The sequence below is a fragment of the Pygoscelis adeliae genome, unplaced genomic scaffold, assembly GCF_000699105.1.
Source record: "Pygoscelis adeliae isolate BGI_AS28 unplaced genomic scaffold, ASM69910v1 Scaffold286, whole genome shotgun sequence".
Lineage (NCBI taxonomy): Eukaryota > Metazoa > Chordata > Aves > Sphenisciformes > Spheniscidae > Pygoscelis > Pygoscelis adeliae.
This window is the reverse complement of record NW_008825076.1, coordinates 9353684-9375048: the sequence shown is the minus strand read 5'-3', so window position 1 is coordinate 9375048 and position 21365 is coordinate 9353684. Positions and strand designations below refer to the sequence as shown.

At 49.6% G+C, this 21365-nt stretch overlaps 1 protein-coding gene across 1 annotated transcript in view; it reads left to right on the top strand.

Annotated features, from left to right (window-relative positions):
* Positions 1 to 823: 823 nt before the first annotated feature.
* The window catches only part of MYT1 (myelin transcription factor 1), a 34153-nt gene continuing 13611 nt past the window's right edge, over positions 824 to 21365 (top strand). The window contains exons 1-12 of the mRNA XM_009326895.1: positions 824 to 878; positions 2729 to 2759; positions 6113 to 6175; positions 6965 to 7214; positions 8051 to 8915; positions 9543 to 9677; positions 10995 to 11085; positions 12682 to 12795; positions 14232 to 14446; positions 17134 to 17258; positions 17960 to 18229; positions 18984 to 19138. Of these exons, the coding sequence (XP_009325170.1) occupies positions 824 to 878; positions 2729 to 2759; positions 6113 to 6175; positions 6965 to 7214; positions 8051 to 8915; positions 9543 to 9677; positions 10995 to 11085; positions 12682 to 12795; positions 14232 to 14446; positions 17134 to 17258; positions 17960 to 18229; positions 18984 to 19138 (2369 nt within the window). The remainder of the gene's footprint in view (positions 879 to 2728; positions 2760 to 6112; positions 6176 to 6964; positions 7215 to 8050; positions 8916 to 9542; positions 9678 to 10994; positions 11086 to 12681; positions 12796 to 14231; positions 14447 to 17133; positions 17259 to 17959; positions 18230 to 18983; positions 19139 to 21365) is intronic.

Sequence of the window (21365 nt, the reverse complement as noted above, 5' to 3'; positions counted from 1 at the left end):
TTCAACAACTTCATTAAGTCTCATGAAATCCCATTTCTATTATTCTCGCCATATCTTCTTGCCCCACCGTGCAGGTCCCCTGGTTTCGCTACTCCCACCTCCAGGCACAGCCTGATTTCAAAGCTCCCCCCCGACGCCGGGGCGCGGGTGCAGAGCCCACACTGCACCCCAGAGGTGGCTGCACTTCAGCCTTCTGCTACCTTGTGGCATGTGGTGATGTTTAATTAATATCAAGCACTTTGAAGTCCCCAATGTTACTTATTCATGCCCGTATTCCCTGCAGACCCTCCTGTTTGATGTCCATGTTGCAGGGGTTATTTAGATGCAACCCTCTGTGTCAAATTTAAGCAGAGAGGAGAGGTTGCTCTTTAGGGCACTACACGAAAAGTTGCCCTTCCCGGGCACGAGATCAGCTTGGCTGCATATTCAGAGATTTCTGAATATGTGCCAGCTACTCGCCTAGGTGCTCACAGCACTTCTGTGCTGTAAATCCAGAGAAATCAGTTCTGCCCTTAACAAGTGATATTTCAGACGCAGCTGTTTTCCACCACGGGCCATCACATCTGGGTGTTTGTCCCCCTGTGGTGCCCGAGCAGCAGAGAGTCCTTGTTGTGTCCCAGGATGTGGAAATTCATTTAAGGTTGCTGAATTTGGGCACTGTGGGTTGCACAACAAAAGCAATGCAATGCCTCTGTCTCAAAAACGTGGGAAGGCTTTCCCTGCCGCCCAGGTATTTACACAGAGCAACAACCACATGTGAGATTGTCCTTTAACAATAATTTTCTTGTTATCTTTCAACAATTATCTTTTCTTTCCATTCCAGATGAGTTTAGAAAATGACGATAAGAGAGCACGCACGCGATCGAAGTCTATCAGAGGTGAGCAGCTGGTTATCCCGCAGCACGGGGATGTATAGACCTGAGCTCCCTGCGCTTTGCTTGTTCCAAATAGGCTTTGATTTTTCAGGTCCAGGCTTAACTCTTTAAGTTATGCTCACTGCCCCCCCTTCAACCCCACCAAAATTTGTCTACAAACCCGGAAAACTCCTGACCACAAACCTTTACAGGTCCTCATAGTATTTAACACTCATCCCCTACACCCAGGAAAATAAGAAGAAAAAAAAAGGGCCCCTTTGCTTGCTTTGCTTTAGGGGGATCGCAATCACTGGAGCTTCAGATCGGCTCCTGGGACTTTCATCATGCACGCTCTGCCAGCGGCTTTGAAGTTGCACATCTGAGAGTGCCTGGCAGAAGTAGTGCACGCTGGAGAAGCAAACGGGGCCGTCCCCCAGCAGGGACGTGTGGACAAATGACTTGTGAATGCAAAGCTTGATTGTTATTTATCTTTGCTCTTGGTCTTTCTTTGCATGCTTTCTCTCTGGGAGAAGGCGAGGTGCTCCGGTAGGGAGCAAAGGGTGTCACCTCGGGTGGTCCCGTGGCCACGTGTGATGGTTACAGACAGGCCTCTCCATTTTGGTTCCTTTTTGTGGCCACGGATTCAATGAACTGCAAAGGTGTCTGGAAGCGAAGGATGAACTGGGCTAGCTGGAGAGGTGTGAAGGCTGCAAGGACTGCAGCTTCACCCACACAGTTGTGCTGGACCACCTTCCTCCTTGCTCTTCTTAGCATCCGCATCTTTTTAAAAACAAAACAAGACCCAGATGCTGCCAATTGTGCTGAATCGAGCTCGGATCTTCGGGTCTCATTGCTTTGTTGTACAAACATAAAGGTACTCTCTCAGGTGGCTAATGAGAGTGCCCTGATCCTATTTATTTTCTCGCACCCTGCCTTCCCTGCACTCGAATCTGGGTTTCTTGATGTGAACAGGTAATTTATTGCATACACCCTGGGACTTGCCGCTGCCTCCAGTTTGTTGAAGCTTGTGAGTCATCCCACCGGGAGCTGGATCCCAGGAAATCCAATTAGCTCAAACAAATTGAGCAAACGTGTTATGGTTTTTAGCCTGGGCAAATTTAGACTTGTGTTGTGAGGTTTTTTTTTTTCTTCCCGATTATTTGGATTCCTGGCTGGATGTAAGGTTTCAGCAGCGATGTCATGTTGTTGTATGTTGTTATCGTAAGCAGCGGGATGTCCTCTTATTCACAAGTGGGGAATAATCCCTAAAAACCCTACAAGCTGCTGTTTACCCTAAAGCCAAGTAGCACATCCCCTACCATGTGTCCGAGCATAGGCAGGGGCTCCCACATCACTCCGGTGTAACAAAGGGAGGAGAAAAACGTGCCTGTGCCTGTTGATAGGTAGAGGGTAAATGTGGCCATTGCGGCAAAACAGTAGTGAACTGTACAAAAAGTAACTGAGGAGCATATTTTAAAGGCAAACATAGAGAAGGCGGCATGAGAAAATTTAAGGTTTTGAGTCATATGCATGTATATCAGTATAGCTCTGTTGACTTTAAAGTCGTCATGTATTTAGAGAGAGAGGTAGTCCCTGATGCTGCAAGCATGCACTCACGTGCTTGAAATTAAGCACAGGCATGAGGATTTACAAGGCAGGATTATGGTTTACTACAGGCTGGCGTGCAGTAAATGATGGCAGGATAGATTTGCCCTTTCTTTCCCAAACGGGATGCCCGAGGAGGCAATAGAAACCCAGCAGCAGGCAGGAGATGATCCACCAGAGAAGGGAGGTGTCTCAGGGGGGCTGGGCACCCCTGTTGTGTTTTTGACCTTGTGTTTGTTTCCATTGCTGCATCCTGCCCCTTCGCCCAGTGCCCACGGAGCTCATCGGCCAGGAGGTGAGGTAAGGACCCTGCTCCTCCTCGGCGGTGGGAGGGAGGGAAGGCCCCATGCTGGGACTGGCTTGGGTGAAGCCCTGCAGCTCCTTACAGGCTTGGGAACCTGGGTGAGGGGAGCAAACCCACGGGACTAATGGGGTGGAGTTCTTGCTGGGGAGCTTATACTGGTGGGCACCTTGTGTGCCCAAGTCCTCAGGGCACCACTTGACAACACACATCAGAAGAACCACAGGAGTTAAAGGGATGAAAACGTGAGCTCTGGATGGGTCACATTAGACTGAAGACCCTCCAGCCACCCTCTGTCCCATCCCAAATCTAAACCCCAGCAAAACCTGATGCCCATGTTTTGTGTTGCAGGATCATTAGGGACAACATCCTACTAACCAGAGTTTCTTTTCCATGTGTTTTACATCCTCTTATTGCCCCCAAACAATGTTGTGTCACATCAATTCTCGTGCCAGATGCTCCTCCTTTGGCCCTATGTCCCCTGTTGAGTCACTGAGGTCCTGTTGTCACTCATTTAGCAGCGCTGGCATGCCGACAGCAGCAGCCAAAAGAGCGGGAGCGAGCCTCTGCAGCCCTACAGAGCTTCTCATTATAAATAACAGCCTCCCCCATCTCTAAGCTCCCTTTAAACCTCGCACAAGGGCTTACACAAGAGGTAGGAGTCTTTAACCTGGACAGGCGCTAATAGCAGGGGCTGCCTTTCCTAGCAGCCTCGGTTAGAAAGCCGTGTGTGTCAAAGAGTAATTGGACCTTAACCAACCCAATTTCAGAGCTTTTTCCGCTCCTCCACTCTCCTATTACTCTGGAGAGACGGGAGGAGCGAGCGGCGGGCATGCCACTTCTCCAACTTTTATTGCTGAACACTTGAGTGGAGGTGGTAATTGGAGCAGGTGACATATATAAGGGGCAGGACAGAGTGCTCCACAAAGCCATCTCTGCAGCTGTCACCTAATTGCCTGATTAACTGGACGATTAATCGACTAATTGGAAGCAGGGCTTCGTCTGCATAACAATAAGAGGCCCTTTTGTCAAGCATATGAAGGCTGCGGAGAGGGGGAGAGCGGGTCTGTGCGGTGGCTGTTGCGGGGAAGGAGAGCAGCTTTAATAGACCTCGAAGCCCCTTTCCCCTTTTGGGAGTCCTGCCAAAATATATGAAACCTCCCCGGAGGAGAGCGGGAACGAGAAAGCCTGTCCCAGAACATGCCGAGCATCACCTCTGCGCTGGTGCTTTTTAAAGGGATTAAATTAACGCACCGAAGCCAGAGACATCCCAAATCGCCACCTGCTTCGGAAAACCTTGATGCTGAAGCACTTGGCTCTTTCCTACATACTTTTTACTGCAGGCTTCATTTCACCACATCAAAAATGGGGTGGGGGGGAATCAGCTTTAATTGATGCAGGAAAGCTTATAAAAGCCTGTAACATCTTCATCAGAGCTGCTCTTGTTTCCCACTGAATAAGGCCTTTTTCAGGCAAGTCACTGGTAACATAAACACCGCTCTGTCTTTTGGCATGCAGTCACTTAAAGCGTGTCTGGGGCTGCTCAGGACAGAGCAGCCTCAGTCATGACTGAGGGCAATTAAAATTAAATAGACTTTCAGATCATCAGCAGAGGGAGCAGCGAAGGGGGGAGCTCCCTCTTCCAATTACGCACGTTAGCGGGACGAGATCTTTTTATATATGTCCGCGAGCGTTTTGCTCGGGAAGGGATGCCTCGCTGGCAGGCAAGACCCCAGGCACGGCGGGGCTCGGGCTGCGTGTGCACGCCAAAAAAGCTGGGAGCCCTCTCCCAAGTGATGGTGTTGGAGGATGCTCGGCATCTCGGGTTGAAATTGGGCCACAAGCAAAGGGGACAGCAGGAAGGAGGGACTTCATTCTGCAGGGGCCAGGAGGTGCAGCTGACACCCACGGCCACATACCCGCCTCATGGAGAAAGCTGTGTCCCCTTAGGGGACACGCTGCCGTCATTTGCCCTCTTAGCATTAGCTTTGCTAAGCTAAAGCAAGCCGGTCTCCCCAAAGGAATTCCTACTCCCCTGACAGTTCAGTAACCCTTTCCTGTCCTGCTTTTGTGTTGAATTATATTCTTTGAACACAGCGATCTGACTTGTGCAGGGTGTTCTGGGGAGCTGAGCCATTAATAACCCATCGGTGCATCCAGCGCTGCTGCATCCATTAGCGCACTCAGATCCTCCTTATCCTTAGCTTGCTGCAAGGGCTGAGCTCTCTGCTGAGAGCAGAAATTCTGTGTCCCTAAAGCCTGACTTGGCACTTAGTACTATTTAATGTTGTCCTGTGTCTTTTACTCCAAGAATAACAGGCTGGCCAGATCCCCTCTGGGCTGGCGATGCCTTCTCCCTTTGCACTGTCATCAAGAGATTTCATTAGTGCTTCCAACTTCCCGGGCCGAGGGTGATACGGTGCTAAATGAGGTTATTAATCCTACATGACTCCAGAATTCCTCAGACGTCAGGCAAGTCACTTGGGCATCCTCTAATCAATGCCATAATCTGGTTTTGCCAGAAAATGTTTGCTTTATTGCTTCTTATCTGGAGCCTTTATAGCTCCTGGAGCTGGGACTAATTACCCCTGCAGGGGATGCGTGCGGCCCCGTGTCGAGGGATGCAGCAAGCTGCATTGCTGCAGCCCATGGCAAAGGCAGCAAGTGGCTGCGAGCGCTGCCCAGAGCCCCCTGGAAGTCTTTAACTCATCCTCTCCCGCAGAGCAGCAGGAACAAATGCAGGGATTTGGAAGATCTGGTCACCTAAATCCCATCCATTCCCCTAAAAGTGAGGCTCTGAGGTGCTTTTGTTGATTTTTGTCCTGGTGATCGCCACCCAACGTGCTCTGCCTAAAACCTCCTCGATCCGCTCCCAGCCTGCTCTCTCCAAAAAGCCCCCCATTTCTTACTGCAAGGAACCCCAGTTCCCTGATAAGCCATCAAATAAGTGAAAAGCCCGTGTTTTCCTCCTGCACCGGTGGAAAAGAAAACTGAAGAGTGGCAGAGGGGAGGCGGAGTGCAGTAGTTGTCTGCTTTTTAAAAGCTTGCTCTTACACATGCAAATCTTTAATTAAACATATTCATAAAACTATAACGAACCGTTCATCTAATTAAATGGGGTGAGCCATTTCATTAATTTTTAGCAAACTGCAAGGCTGCTCTCCTGCCCTCCTCACTTGGAATTCAAAGGGACAAGCTGAACCATTTGAGGGAAATTATCTTCCCTTTTGCAGTTTTTTTCTTCCTTGTGCACAGGACCTGTTTAACTGACCATAGTTTATACACTTCTAATTAAAAATGAATTCTCTGAGTCCTATTGCTGTTCTTGATGGTTGCTTGTTTTCCTCTCAAGCTGTCCAACCCCAGGCTGTAACGGCTCAGGACACATCCGTGGAAAGTATGCAAGACACAGAAGGTGAGGCTGGGTTGGAGATAGTGGGGATGGAGAAATGTGAGCAAGAAACCCAAAGACAGACGTTCGCTGGAGAGAGGCTGGTTCAGAGCAGCAACCGAACTCACCTGCCCCATATCTGCCTACCAAAGAGCCTATTTCTGTCTCTCTGTCAGTTCGTGAGGGATCCTGGGGGATCTGCTTTACCAGGCTAACCGTAGCCTTCCCACAGACCCCAAACCATGGCACAGTACCTGGGCTTGGGCACCTAGGGTTGATGGGAGCTGTTGGCAGGCAGAGATTTTGGTCTGCTCAGTGCCTCTATAGACAGGGAGGGGAAATGAGAGCACGTTGGCTGCCTTTGAGGCCATGCCAGCCTTAACTGATGGTTTTCATCACCCTGTAATGGTGAAATCTGAGCAGTTGGTGGACATGCCCCAGGGGCCGATTACTGCATCCCCTGCCTGGTTTCGTGGTGGCACTGGTGGCCATCACCAACAGTGGTGCTGGGAGCTGTTGGTCCTGCTGCTCCCTGGACAACAACTGCCCATTGGTCAGACTGCTGGAGCGAGCTCAGCATCCTTGCGCTGACTTCTGAGTAAAGTTGAGATAGTTGCAAATAGTCAAGGTCTGAGAGCAGATCTTCTGGCCACAAAGGGTTAAAACAGCTAAAAATCTGGGCTGCTGGATGATTTTTTTTTTTTAGTATTTTTGTATTTGTCCCACTTGCCTTTGCCTAACCGGTTCAGATGTCATAGCCATGCCTTTCTCACTCGGCAATGCCTCCTCTCTGCTCCTTGATCCCATCTGCAGTTTACAAAGCTGCCCTCTAGCAAAGAAGAGGAAACTTCAGGATGCGGAGGCCGAACATCTGGTGTCGAAGAGAAAATCCCATCCGCTCAAGCTGGCCTTGGATGAAGGCTACAACGTCGACAGCGACGGCAGCGAGGAGGCTGAGGTGAAGGAGGAGTCCGGCTCTGACGAGTCGGAGGGGACGCTGGAGGAGGACGAGGCAGAGGCAGTGGAGCAGGAGGAGACCCGCAGCCCCGAGCCGGCAGAAGGTGCTTTATCATTATTGATTGCAGAGCTGTGTTCTGCAGATGAGTAAAGGGCAGGGAGTGTTAATAACCAGGAGTTATAGATCCTCTGAATTATGTACAGGATGGGTCCTTCAATTATTATGTTTGGTGGAAGAACAACGGCAAAGCTCTGGTTAAGCTGAGGGGATACGCACAGAGCATCTCTGGTGTCTTAAAAATGAGAGCTTTTCCATCAGGGATGCTCCCTGGGGAAAGACCCATGGCAAGCATAAAGGAGCTTGCCACGTGGCTCAGAAGACAGCGGGCAAGGCAGCCGGGGTCCCGCATCGGTGCCTTGAGGGGCTCGGCTGCCTTCCCTGGTGCAGGAGCCGTCCCCCTGGCCAGATCCGGCCACTCTCCGAGAGGAGCGACAGGCGAACAGGCTGGGTGTCCAGCCGAGGTCCTGGCACTATGTTGCTCCCTGGTTTGGAGCCCCTGGCTCGGGGAGCACTGGGAGCGAGGGGGCCAGATGGCTGCTGATGGTGGGGGGCTGGAAGCTGCACGCATCTGAGCCCCGCGAAAGCTTCCAATGGAAATCCCCTTTCTACCTGCCATTCCCAAATGCAATAAATTAGGCTGCTCCAGGGGTATAACAGTCAGGCTCTGGTTTCAATTAAGCTTAAGTAAGACAAAAAGATGTTTATGAGCTTATACAATTACTTTCTTTTCCTCCTTTTTTCTTTTTCTTTTCCTCCTTTTTTCTTTTTCTTTTCCTCCTTTTTTCTTTTTCTTTTCCTCCTTTTTTCTTTTTTTTTCTTTTTTCTTTTTCTTTTCCTTCTTTTCTTTCTTTTCCTTCTTCCCCCGCCCCCTCCCCTCAGAGAGAAGCCCAGCAAAATCGACCCATTATGGACAAAACACAGCAACAAGTACGTCTGGGCCCAGCAAGGCCAACTATAGCAGCTATCAAGAAATAATCGCCAACTCTCTCCTAAACCTAGGCCAAATAGCGGAGGAAACCCTCGCCATCGAAGGGCAGCTGCCTGAAGCTGAGCTGCAGGTCTCCAAGCCGCCGTCCAACGTTGTGCATCTGGTCCACGAGGATGCGGGAGAGGAGTTAGTGGAGGAGGAGTGCGACAAGGAGATCATCATCCAGACGGAGGATGCGGAGGAGGTCATCGAAGTCACCAGCGAACGCAGCAGCGAGTTGTGTCCGGAGCACCGGGATGATGCAAACTGTGAGGAGTCCTGCAAACTACAAAAGGCTGAAGCAGAAGAAGAGGATGAGGAGGATGATGATGAGGAGGAAGATGAGGAGGAGGAGGAAGAGGAAGAAGAGGAGGAGGAAGAGGAAGAAGAAGAGGAGGACGAAGAGGAGGAGGAGATGGCTCCTGAAGTGATCTGTGAAGAAGCTCCTCACACTTCTCAGGACACCCAGAAAAGCCACTGTGAAGGGCAGTTCAGCCCAAAGCCCGAGTACTCGGTCATCGTGGAGGTCCGGTCGGATGACGACAAAGATGATGACGCTCGCTCCCAGAAATCAGCGGTCACCGACGAGTCAGAGATGTATGACATGATGACGAGGGGGAACCTGGGGCTGCTGGAACAAGCCATCGCACTGAAGGCTGAGCAGGTGAAAATTGTGCGGGAGCCCAGCCGGCTGCCAGGAGAGCACGTAAAGCACTTCCAGGTGGATGAGAAACAGAGCAAACCGCTGGACAGCATCCGAAAGAGCTACTACGGCAAAGGTATGGGGACGAGCCTCCGCGTGTCTCCTTCCTTCCCGTCCCCAGCTGAATTAGTCTGCTCAGCACCACATGAAAACTAGGCTGCTGGGGGGTTTCACAGCCCACAGAGGGAATTTAGCCACAAATCCTCAGTGCCCAGAGGGATGGGGACATCCTAGACATCAACAGTGAATGCACAAAATGATGGTGTCCTCTAGATCTCAGCAGGGGAACTGCCTGGCTAAATTGCCTGTTGGTCTTGAAAACCTCAGCCTGAGCAGTAGAGCTGGTTTAAAATCCAAGTGGGTTTTAAAGTAGTGGTAGGAGTCTGGCCACAGCAACATGAGGGACTTGGCAGGGGCTGCAGAGTCCCCCGGGCGCTGAGCTGGGCTGCCTGCTTGGTCGCTGTGAGTCGCTCCATGCTCCTAGCTGGGTTAGCTACTCAAATTTCTTTGCTGACTTTAATTTTTGAAACTTCCAGTGTTACAATTCCACCTTCAGGAAGAAAAACCTCCAAACCCAAAGGTTTCTCCCTGTTTCACTGCGAAAATGGTGGGAAGCATCCTCAGCAATTTTTCTCTCCTTTCCACCTCTTCCCCTCCGAATCTGCTAACCTGCTTCCCACTGCCCTTTCCCCACAATCCCTAGATCCCTCAAGACCCGAGAAGCGAGAAATCAAATGTCCGACTCCTGGCTGCGATGGGACCGGCCACGTCACGGGACTCTACCCTCACCATCGCAGCCTCTCTGGTTGTCCGCACAAAGACAGGATCCCTCCCGAGAGTGAGTACCTGGTGGGATAACACGGGTTGCTTAAATTAGTCTGAAGTCTTATCTCCTAGGGGGAATTTCACACCTGATGGGTAGAGCTGTCTCAAGGCCAATGGGCACTCCAAATAGTCCCAAATGATGTGAATTTTATGACTGAGTCCCTAGCACAAGGCTGATATTAATCCTTGGAGTATAACAGAGTTTCTGGCATGGGATGGTGCTTTTCCAAGTTGTTCTGGGATGCTCCTATCCACCAAAGTGTTTTCACTCTTCATGGGAAACTCTGTGGAGATTACTAGGAAGTCCTACCCTTCTTAAAGATTTTTAGCACCATCCTGTGGAGAATGAGGTCCCTTCTCAAGACGTGCTTTAAAAATGATGCCCACCTCCAGAGGTGTGTTAAGCTGTTCCCATCTTTACATTGAATGTCGCAGATGATATCCCAAATGGAGAAAAATGTTGGGAAGAAGGGGAAACTCTTCTTTCTTGCTGTCCAAATGTGCTGAAGCTGTTGCCGTACAGCAAAGGAGAGGAGTCGTTCAGGACGTGCAGGATAGCTGAGTCTCCTCCTATACTCTCATCACTGTAAAATTCACAAGGTCCTATATTGAGATTCATCTATTCCACAGAAAATATTTATCATCATCATAACAGATTTTTTTATATATATACATAGAGAGATATTTTATTCCTACCTCTCTACCAGCATCCTAAATAGCTTTCCCTGTGCATATATTATCAGTAATTTCAAAGGTTGCAGACCTGCCATAAACACAGAACTGCAGGAAACAAGGAGAAAGTACAGCTATCTTCACAGAAAAAATATTAATAAATAACTAACACAAGCTGTGTGCTTTAGAAAAGCCTGCAAATCAAATTATTTTCTTTACTTTTAAGGTCAGCACTGCAGGAAGGAATAATCCTGAAGATTAAAATTAAAAAAAAAAAATCAAACAAAGACTAGTCCTAAGGATAAAAGCAGAGATACAACTTCAATCACTTAGAACTACCTGAAATTGGGAGACCTGGCTCCAAAACAGTGGTGGGCAGGAGGGGCTGGATGGGAGAAACTGGATTGCAATCAGCAAATGAGGAGAAAGCCCAAGCTGTGTGCAGACATGCTAATCTAGTGCTGACCTGAGCACTGCTGCCTTGTAAATCTTTTTTTTCTGCACGCAGACGAATTCTAATTAGAGCATTTCACGTTCCCTGATTTCTAGGAAACCAGCGTACAAGACTTGATGATTTCGTATTTTTTTCTTTTCTCTGATTTTTATCAAGTTGTTTTTGCTTCCCTTCCCCTCTCCCCTTCCCCTTGTCGCTCTGAAGTCTTGGCGATGCACGAGAACGTGTTGAAATGCCCCACGCCAGGCTGCACAGGACAGGGTCACGTCAACAGCAACCGCAACACGCACAGGAGGTACCACCTTTGACTTCTCCTCCGTAACAGCCAGGGCAAGGATGGCAGCAGGGGAAGCATCCCCAAAAGCCTTGGCTTTACTCTTGTACTGAGTAATGGGCGAAGTAGGGATGACCCTAAAACAAAGAATAATATGAGAAAGCAAGACGGGGCAGTGATTTCTGGCTGGGCAATAGAGCAGAGCAATGCTTCCAGGCTCGCAGGTGGGACTACGGAGGGGTAGATGCAGGTGGGGGTTCATGGGAGAGGTGTTTGGCACTAGGGAAGCAGAGGGTGCCCGGTGAGGCTGACTGGAGGGTGGTGTTTGTGTTTGGTGGTGTGGCACTTAGCAGGATTTCTAGGAATTTCCACAATGTTTAGGCTGAAATTATTGACGAGCTGGGAATTTTGCTGTAGGACCTCAGCCCAGATGTGGTCAGGAGGGGACAGGGTTGCACTTTGGGACCTGTAATTATACCCCATGCTCTGGCTTCAGTTAAACTCGAGCACTTTTACAAACGGGAAGGCTGCAAGCGGAGGGGATGGTGCGCTTAAAAGCTAGAAACCTTCCAAAAAGCCAGACCAGCTTGTGCTACAGGGATGCGCTCATGAATTTATGATTTACCATTCGTTGCACTTGAGCTTAATTGGCAGAGGGTGACAGCTCTGCGAACGTCGATGCGTTTGCAGGTGCGAGGTGAGTTTGTGTCATCACTCGTTCAGCCGTGGAGGAAGCTGGTGGACGCTTCGTCGTAGCCGTAGCTGCTAAAGGAAAATTAGAGAAATCTGCTTGGTTAATTGAGAAGCTCGGTTTGCTGCAGGCAGCAAGCAATTGCAGTGAGATCGAGGTGATCCACTGGTGTTAGTGGGTTATGGAGCGAGCTTTGGGCACAGCGGTTTGGGCTGAGACCCGGCGGGGTTGCAGCCCTGAATTTCACGTGGGGCTGGGCTGGGGTTCCCTCGGTGCTGGCTGCTCCGGTGATGAAGGTGCCTGTGATGGCTTGGGGTCAGCTGGGAGCATGCGGGCTCTGCTTGTGAGGGGTTTTTACCTTCCCTGAGCAATCGCTGTAAGAGCCAAGCTGTCCCAAAGAGGCAGAGCCAGGCTTATGCGTAGGACGTGTGTGAGCAAAAGCCATTACAGCCCCCGATCTCCCCCAGGCACCGGCGTGCTGGCAGCCATGCACATCAGAAGTGCAAATGCTTCCCTGCAAGCGCCCCTCAGAAGGCTCCCTTCAAACGGCCCCTGCAAAAGAGCCAAATAAATACAAATCAAAAATGCCATTTAACTGCTAAAACCACTCAAAGAAACCAGCCCATCCCCTTCTGCCCTGTTGTGCTCAGCCCGGGGGAGCTGCCTCCTTGACCCACCTCCGGGCCCTGGGGATGCTCCGGGGCTCATCCTGGAGAGATTTGACACTTGATGTTTGGCTGCTTTGCTGCTTGCCAAGACTAAAAGTAAGCTAGGATAATGATAATAAAAAAAACCCTTTTAAACGCAAACACTTTTCTCATGGGCTCAGTGCAGTTCTGGGTCCCTGAAATGAACATTTTCATGCTCATCCCTCATGCTTGGTTTCCTTCTCTCTTTTTCTCTCCTTTAAAAAAAAACTCCCACAGTTTATCTGGGTGCCCCATTGCTGCTGCTGAAAAATTAGCCAAATCGCACGAAAAGCAACAAACCCAGTCTGGTGATCCTTCAAAGACCAGCTCCAATTCTGACCGGATACTCAGGTAAACGGGACCGCGAAGCCCAGCGCCACGTAACCGCGCTGCCCCGGCCCTCCCCGCAATGCCACGCTTGCAAGAGCAGCCGTCACGGCTCCCTCCGGCTGTATCTTGATACTGCTGAGTCCTGTTATTATGATCATAAGTCTCGCCAAGGTGGGGAGATATTTAATTGATGATCCCAGGGAGGGCATTGAGGACAATGAATTGCTTCTGTAGCATCAATTAATGCTGAGGCTACAGGCCAAAGGGTTTTACCAGTGCAGCAGAAGGCATTTGTGCCGATTGCTCTGCAATGCAAACTGCCAGAGAATGATGGCTATTATATTAGCATTATAAGTAAGGTGGGCTCAGGGAGGGGGAGGAGGAGATTTAGGCTACATATAAATCACTCGATGGCAGTTTCGCGTAAGTCCACCCGCTTTTCTTCCTTAGCCCACACGGTTCAGAGGAGAGAAACCTGCCAATCATTGCCAAACCAGTCACATTTATTTTGTTATTTCGCCCGTCTCTGTCTTCCTGGGAGAAAGGGCTGTCTGGTACTGAGGATGTCCCTGATAGACGCTGGCTTCCGTAGCCGATGTGATTCATGAGGCTACAGATGGATTGTAATACAGTTAGTTATTTTGCAATGAGTGCAGGATAAAAACCGCTGTACGAGCCCTGAGTAGCACTCCCACAAAGGCATCGAGGTCTGATTAATTTATTTATTTGCTCCCCAGGACTGCTGAGCACCCTGGTGCACCAGCGCTCAGTGCTTTGGAAAGGCCATTTAGGGCGATTACTTATTTATTTCCAGCAGAGCCCACGCCGGGCGCAGAGCGCTCTGAGTGCATCATGAGGACAGTCCATGCTCCAAGGAGCTTCCACTCCGAGGACTCGCGGGTGGGAAGAGGTCACGGGAAGGAGAATAACAATAGGCCATTTATATACAATTTATATGCAAGACAAATTGATTCATGATAGGCAGCCCAGCAGAAGCAGGTCTTTAAGAGGGACTCTGCAGGCAGGGGAGAGGCCCTGGTGCTTTTGCAGTGGGGAGTGGAGCTAAACTGGGGTCCTCACGCCTTCGTGTGCCATCCTGTGTCATGGGTCCCATAAATGAGTGATGCCCAAGTTTCTACTGCTGTTGGAAAATGCTGCCACACCACGGCAGCCTGCAAGAATATTGTTTTGCATGAGATGGATGCCTCGGTGTTTTGCCTAAAAAGAGAAAAAGGAAAAAAGGAAAGGAAGGGGAAAAAATAAAAAAGGAATCTAAGAGACCCAAACCAGTTGCAGACTTGCTGAGGGAGAGTAGAAGGGCTGTCGCTGCCTCTTCTTCCCCAGTAACCCACTGGGGACAAGGTGCAGCTACGTGTCCCCATCGCGTCCGGTCCCCTCCCAACAACCGTCTCATCGAGGAAAAGAGAAATCACTGCTGCTCGTTGTTTCATCCTCAGGCCTATGTGCTTTGTGAAGCAACTGGAGATCCCTCAGTACGGAAGCTACCGGCCCAACATGGTCCCAGCAACCCCCCGGGCCAACCTGGCCAAGGAGCTGGAGAAGTACTCCAAGGTCACCTTCGATTATGCAAGTTTTGATGCTCAGGTTTTTGGCAAACGCATGCTTGCCCCAAAGATTCAGACTAGCGAAACCTCACCTAAAGCCTTTAAATGTAAGTTGGGAGCAGGGATGGGCTGGGTTTTGCGTTTTCTGCCTTTCTCAGCGTGTCGCGAGGCTCTTGGGATCGTGGCTTGGGGTGATGGGAGGCTCGGGGCTGAGTCGCTTGATCCCTCCTGCTGCTGCAAAGCAAGGGGAAAAACGGGGATGGGGGAGGCTGGGATGCGTCCTGTGGCATGTACATGGTGCAGAGAGGGGCCCATAGCTGCCGGTAGAGCTTTGCCTGGGGGAGAGGCACTTTGGCTTTGGGAAGAATTGCATCGAGTGGTGGGAACATTAATCTAAGCGATGTCTCTAGGTGGGATAAGTTACACAGTTGTCCTCAGTCAGTCCCCGCTGCTTTGCAGTTCATATCTATTGATCTGTCTTTCCTCATCTAGCTAAATGGATTATAGTTTTCTTCTCTTCCATCTTATATATGACCCACTCCACCCATTTGTCTTCTCTGTTGTGCTCTGCTCTCCAGCTCTGCTACCTATCGATCACCCACCTCCTATCTCCCCGCTCTTTCCTATCGCAGCCACCCACCTCTGCTCTTTACCGAGGACCTTGCGCTGGTTACAACACCGTGCAATGAAAGTGTGGGTGAAAATGAAATGGCTAAATAAACCTTCAGGGGCTGGGCTGTCAGGAGCAGGAGGGAAGCTGCATGGGGAGCCAGCCTGCCGCAGAGTGATGTTAAACCTCCTCCTTCCCTTTGACACCAAACGTGCACCTGAAGACATCTTTTTGAGGGGGGAAAAAAAAAAAAATATTTAGGAGCCCGGTTTGCAGAAGTCAGCAGCCTTAAGAGGGCTTTCTGTCTGGCTAATCCCACTTCCACAATCCTGTTTAATCCTGATGCAGCTGCTCTCTAAAAAGTGCTCGTACTTGAAAGCATCCTGGTTGTTGCACTACAATGGAAGCGCCCTTTATTACAGTACTAAATCTGTAAAGGATCAGACAATGAAATTGGATGGAGGCCAGAGAGCACAACTGCCACTGTCATCCTGGGTTAGGGCTGATGGAAAAGTAATTCGTTTCCCAGCACAAGTGATTCTCTTGCTGAATAGATTGTGTTATTTGCAATATTAGCAAAGAATTTTCAGGGTAATTGTACTGACAAAAATAATTCCAGCAGACCCACTAGGATAATCTTTTCTATTTTTTCTCATCACTTATTTTACTAATTTGCTGATTGCGAGTCTATTAGTGGTAGAAATACTTACGAAATGGAAAGGCATTGCTGAGCCTACGGTGTGAAATTGAAATTGGCATCTCGCGATCCTGGATATTGTCAGGTTGGGCTGGCAAATACCCGCACCCCGCCGCAAAGACATGGATTAAACTGGACTCGAAAACAAGCAGCCATACACAAGAATAACCATTTGGGCAAACCTCCAATGAGTTAATCAAAGCGACAAGATGAATATGATTGCCAATCATAGCAGGGAAATCTGTTCCTTTCACTGAGAACTTATTTTAAAGAGATCTTCATCCAGAGGGATTTATATTCCCCTGCATGTGTGTGCATAACTCCCATTAATGTCAATATGCATTATGTACACACACAATGAGGAAGAAAGCAGTCCTGGGGAAGATTAGCATTTTATAGTGTCTTATATTACAAGTTTGTAAGGGGAATAATGAAATCGCTTTGCTCTGTAGCCGCATCAACCAAGGTTGTCTTGCTGCTTCGCCATCGTCGGGCCAAAGCTTATGAGTCTTCCCTGGGTGAGACTCCCACTGAAGGGGGGGGATGTTTTCCCCCAAAAAGGGCATAGTGAAATGAATTAAGAACTTGAAGATTTTGCTAATTGATTCAGAATACAATCCTGTGACTGTTGAAAATCAGGCGATCCCCTGTTTGCACCCACTGAAGTGACTGACTTCAGAGGGACTCTGTGTGGGTCAGGGCCCTCCTAAACAGGTCCAGGTTCAAGATTAGGGCAAGTTTGATTGTGGGTTAACCCTGGGAAATACTCACTTTCGTTTCGTAGGGTGTAAAGAGAAATTGCCTCGCCAGGATTGCACTGCTGCGTGCTGTGACATAGAGTTACAGTGCGGTGTCGTGGCCGCGTGCGGCTGTGTAGTAAATCCTGTTATTCAGGCATATTTAAATGATATCTCATCTGTCAGAAAATCCATATTTCACTGGTGTGATCATCGGAAGCTCGTATTTCATAGCCATGGTTTTGCTATCAATGTAATTTTTTAAATTGTAAGTTTTCAAACATGCTACAAGAAATCTCCCCGTAAGTCAGCTCTGCAGATAAGTTATGAACAACAAAAAAAGAGCCAGGAAGCTTCTCTAAACTTTCTCCTTTAGCTGCTTCCACCGAGGAGTAGCTTTAATGAAGAAAAGCGCTCATGTTTTGGGGACTTGATGGCAGAGTCAGTTAATGAATTAAGTTTTCACACCGAGAGACCATTGCGCAAGCCGCAGCCAGCACTGCTCCTATTGCACACCCCAGGCAACAAAATAGCCCGTGGATTGGTAATAACCGCAGGTTGCCACTGGAACTGCTAATACGTTAGCTGTGTCAGACTGACTTAACCTCTCACCGCTGCCCGTGCTGGTTATACATTAGCCTTGTGTTGTTCCTTCTCTTTTTATTCCAGCCAAACCTTTTCCAAAGGCCTCTTCCCCCAGCCACAGCCCCTCCAGCAGTTACGTGAAGAGCACTTCATCTTCCTCCACAGGCTTCGACTACTCCCACGACGCCGAGGCTGCACACATGGCTGCCACCTCCATCCTCAACCTCTCCACCCGCTGCTGGGAAATGCCGGAGAATCTCAGCACGAAGCAACAAGAGGCCCCCGGCAAGGTGAGCCGAGCGTGCCCGGGGACCACCACGCCACCACGCAGCAGAATGGGTTAAAACTGGAAGTTTGGGATGGGAGAAATACCTTTTTTTTACCCTTCCTTTCATTTTAATCTTTAAATATAGAGGGAATGCAGAAACTCATCACATAATCACCCTTTCACTCCCTGCTTTGGGTGATGCAGTTCGGAGGAGGTAATCTTGGCTCTTAGTGTGTTATGGAGATGCATCATGATTCAGATTACCCATCTGAGACGAGCATCATTCCCAAGCAGAGTCTCAGGGCTGATTTCAGTTGCTCACTGGTCTGTATCTGATGCCATTTGAGATTCCCCAGTTGTGTCCAGGCTGACCTCCAGCTATTTTTCAGAGGAACACAGGTTTTCCAGGAGTCCCATGTTGCACCCCCAGCCTTGGGCAGATGTCTTGGATGCCATGGGGCATCTTAAATGGCACTAGATGCCTGTGCTCAAGCAACTGAGTCAAAATGCCACGTTGCTGGTAGTAGAGGAGTGCATTTGCACGGCATGTTTCTGAAAATATTTATGAAAGAGCATCCCTTCCATTCAGTTCCTTCTAACTGACTGTGGAGAGGATGGGACATGAATAATCTGCCCCCTGCATTGTAGAAGACAAATGGGGGCAAGATCCCCATAGGGAATTGCTGGCAGCTGCTAACGTTGGCCATGCTTCCGACCTTTCAGTCCATGGACATTGAGGTGGATGAAAATGGGACTCTGGACTTGAGTATGAACAAGCACCGCAAACGGGAGAGCACCTTTCCCAGCAGCAGCAGCTGCAGCAGTAGTCCCAGCATGAAGTCCCCAGATGTGTCCCAGCGCCAAAACAGCACCAGTGCCACGAGCAGCACCATGACCTCCCCCCAGTCCAGCCAGACCTCCCGCCAGGATGAATGGGATGGGCCCATTGACTACACTAAACCAAACCGTCAGCGGGAAGAGGAGCCAGAAGAGGTGAGCGGTGACTCTTGATGTTTAAATAACATCTCATGGGGGATTGAATGCCATATTTGCTTGCACAGTTGTCCTATTTTCCCCCGGAACCCCCAGTTTGCCCTTTGAGCATAGCAGAGGAGTATTATTAGCTTTGTCAGTGCTACCAGACATCAGCTGTGGACAATCAGGCAGGAGCAGATGCTCTTGGATCTGTTGGGTTGCTTTTGCCAAGGAAGAACCCACCACTTGCATTCTCCTGGGTCTGCAGTGCTTTCTTCATTGTAAATCCTTTCAGCTCATTTGCACCAGTGGTGCTCCTGGTGACGTTCCCCGGGATGATTTGTATCTGCCATTAGCAGATATGGCCCTGCGTGCCACTTCACATTAATCCTTGCAGGTGGGGGAGCCCAGCCATTACCTCCCGGCTGGGGTGAGCGTCCTGGCCCTGGAAGCAGCACGCTGCTTCTCTGCCCACGGGGAGGCAGGTGCTGCTGAGGATGAGTATGGGGGGATTGCACTGATCTTCATCCCTTCAAGACCTTGGGAGAGCCAGGTGTAAATCCCTGTACAGACGTGTTTTACCCGTTTATCCTACAAAAAGGGGAAACTGCAGACTATTTGATCTCTGGTTTGGGTACTTCAAGGCGCTTGCAAAGGGCTCAGGAGCGTTGGCAATGCTGTACTAACTGGGATGAACCTGGGATCCTTTCCCGCCATGGCTCAGCATCTATGACCACCACTACAACCACTTTTCCTGGCTGTTTTCTTGCAGTCAGAGCCTGCCGCCCACTCTTTTGCCTCCTCGGAAGCTGACGAGCAAGAAGTGTCGGAGGAAAACTTTGAAGAACGAAAATACCCAGGGGAAGTTACTTTAACCAACTTCAAGCTTAAATTCCTCTCCAAGGACATCAAGAAAGAGCTGCTCACGTAAGTCCTGTCTTCTTGTCTCTTCCTCCAAAATGTATAAAATATGTATGCAGGACAGCCAGGCTGGTAGGAGACAAAATTTGTTAGCAAATACATTTTAAAAATTAGAAGTGTAGTTCCCTTTCTTACTGTGATTGGTCTTATCTCACCCAAGCGGTTCAAATGAAAGCTCAAAGAGAGATCCTATCCTCATACAACTGCTGATCAATGAGGCATATGGCCTTGAAACTCTGCAGTGATGAAGGGATCTTTCTGGGGAGCTCGGTGCTCTCAGGATTCACAGATGTGGACTTAGAAACCTCCTTGCAGGGCATGTTTTCCCTGGTGTTTTCCTGCACGTGTGTTTCTGGCACAGTGATGGAGCCTGTCCAGCCTCCTGCCCTGAATTATTTTGGGACACTGGGTGATGCTGTGGAGCCAAGAGCACCCGAGGGATCTCAGTACCTTCTTAATGGCGGCGCGTGACCGCAAGGGGCCTTTAGGTGCCTCGTTGGGAAGGCAGGACTTGTTGGCTGTTTAGCGTAGAGCAATGAGTCCCATCACCGTGATACTGCAGGGCCACAAAATGTGAACTAGGGCTACAGCAAGATTGCATCTTACATTGGAGAGAGATCTTAACCGAACTCACATCTGTGTATTCATGGTATTGGGTGGGTGGAAATATAGACCCAGGTCTATTCTATTAGGTGGAGTATTGCTCTGCATCCACACTGATCCTCCAAACTAATGGTTAATGTTTAGAGCCTGACCTAAATGCTGCAGCTTGGACCTGGCTCTGATCTAATGGCAGGTTGGGATCAGACTGGAGGTTGTGATGGGGAGGTCTCACCTCCCAGGCATCCCAGCAGATCTGCTGTGCTTGGGCCTCTTCCCTGTGCATCTGACCTTCCCATATGTTAAACAGGGAAGAGTCAGCGGGCATCGTTTTGCTGACTTTATACAACGTAGCTCGTTATTTGGCTACGCAAGCAGGAAGCTGAGGGAGCAGACAGGCAAGGAGGAGATCTGTAGGGGCAGAGCAGCAGCAGCATCTTCCCTAAATGAGCAAAGCACAGGCCAGCTGCCGTATGCAAGCTCTAAAGGCTTTGTTAAAATCCAGCAGCGATGTGAATAGCAGTTTCTGAGGTAGAGCCCTGAAGTCCTCCTGTGCTATAATTGTACTATGAGGGTAGAGAAATTTCCTAAATGGAAACAGCCCTGGAATAAATAAATGGTGTCGTGGGCAGTCCTGAGCCTTCTCTCCCCCTTTAGCATCCTTGTTCCTTTCTGGCCCAAGGGCCGTAATGAATTAGCCGTAGTTAACTCGGGAGCAGACTTGCCCTCTGTGTCTGTTTGACGCTCTGTGTCTGGGTGCAGTTCTTGGGCCATCTCCAGGCGCTGATGGCAGTCGCTGTGAAGGTGCTCCTCACCTCCATCTTCTCACTGCCCTGCTGTTGGCACACCAGTGCGTACCACGTAGCAATACATCACTGCTGCTCGAACATCTTCATATCAGTGCTGGCTCTAAGGCTCACTGTGTTTGTGTGGGTGTTGTGGTTGTGAAAAGGACTCAAGGGTGAGCAGGGAATAGCTGCATCCCCAAGACTCAGCCTGCCCGGCCAAACTGTCCCAGGACGTCCCTGCAGTGTCCCAGGACATCCCTGCTCTCTTGCATACCCCCTGGCCTCGGGCAGGCAGGGCACGACCGTGCCAGAGCCTCACTGCTCATGCACAAACTGGATTTTATTCCCTGGAGACCGAGAAGGGACGACACCTTTTCCCATCGCCCACGCAAGTGCAATTCTCTGGGGAGGCAGCGGAGAGGGACGGGTGGGAAACGCAGCCCGGCGAAGGCAGCAGGTGGGATGCGCCAGCTTCTGCCTGTCCTCAATTTCGGAGCCCCCAGGCACACGAGTCAGAGGTTACTTTTATTCCCCTTCCGGAGTGAAGAGTGTTTTCAAGCTTTTCTTTGCAGCTATAAGGGCTGGGGAAAAAAAAATCATTTCAGAAAGCTGAAATCTGACGCTTTCAGGGAATAAGCTGATTCCTGCAGCCAGAGCTTCAGTTTTGCAAAAATCATTCAAATTGGCAGCACCAAGGCAGTGGTGTTCATGCCTGTTCATTCATGCCACCCAGCAGGCTGCTTTAAGTCTTCCACCGCCACCGAGCAAACCAAGCAACTAAGTATTTTGAACACTTTCTTCATATCATATTTGCCCCAAATTTTTTTTATTTTTTCAGATTTTTT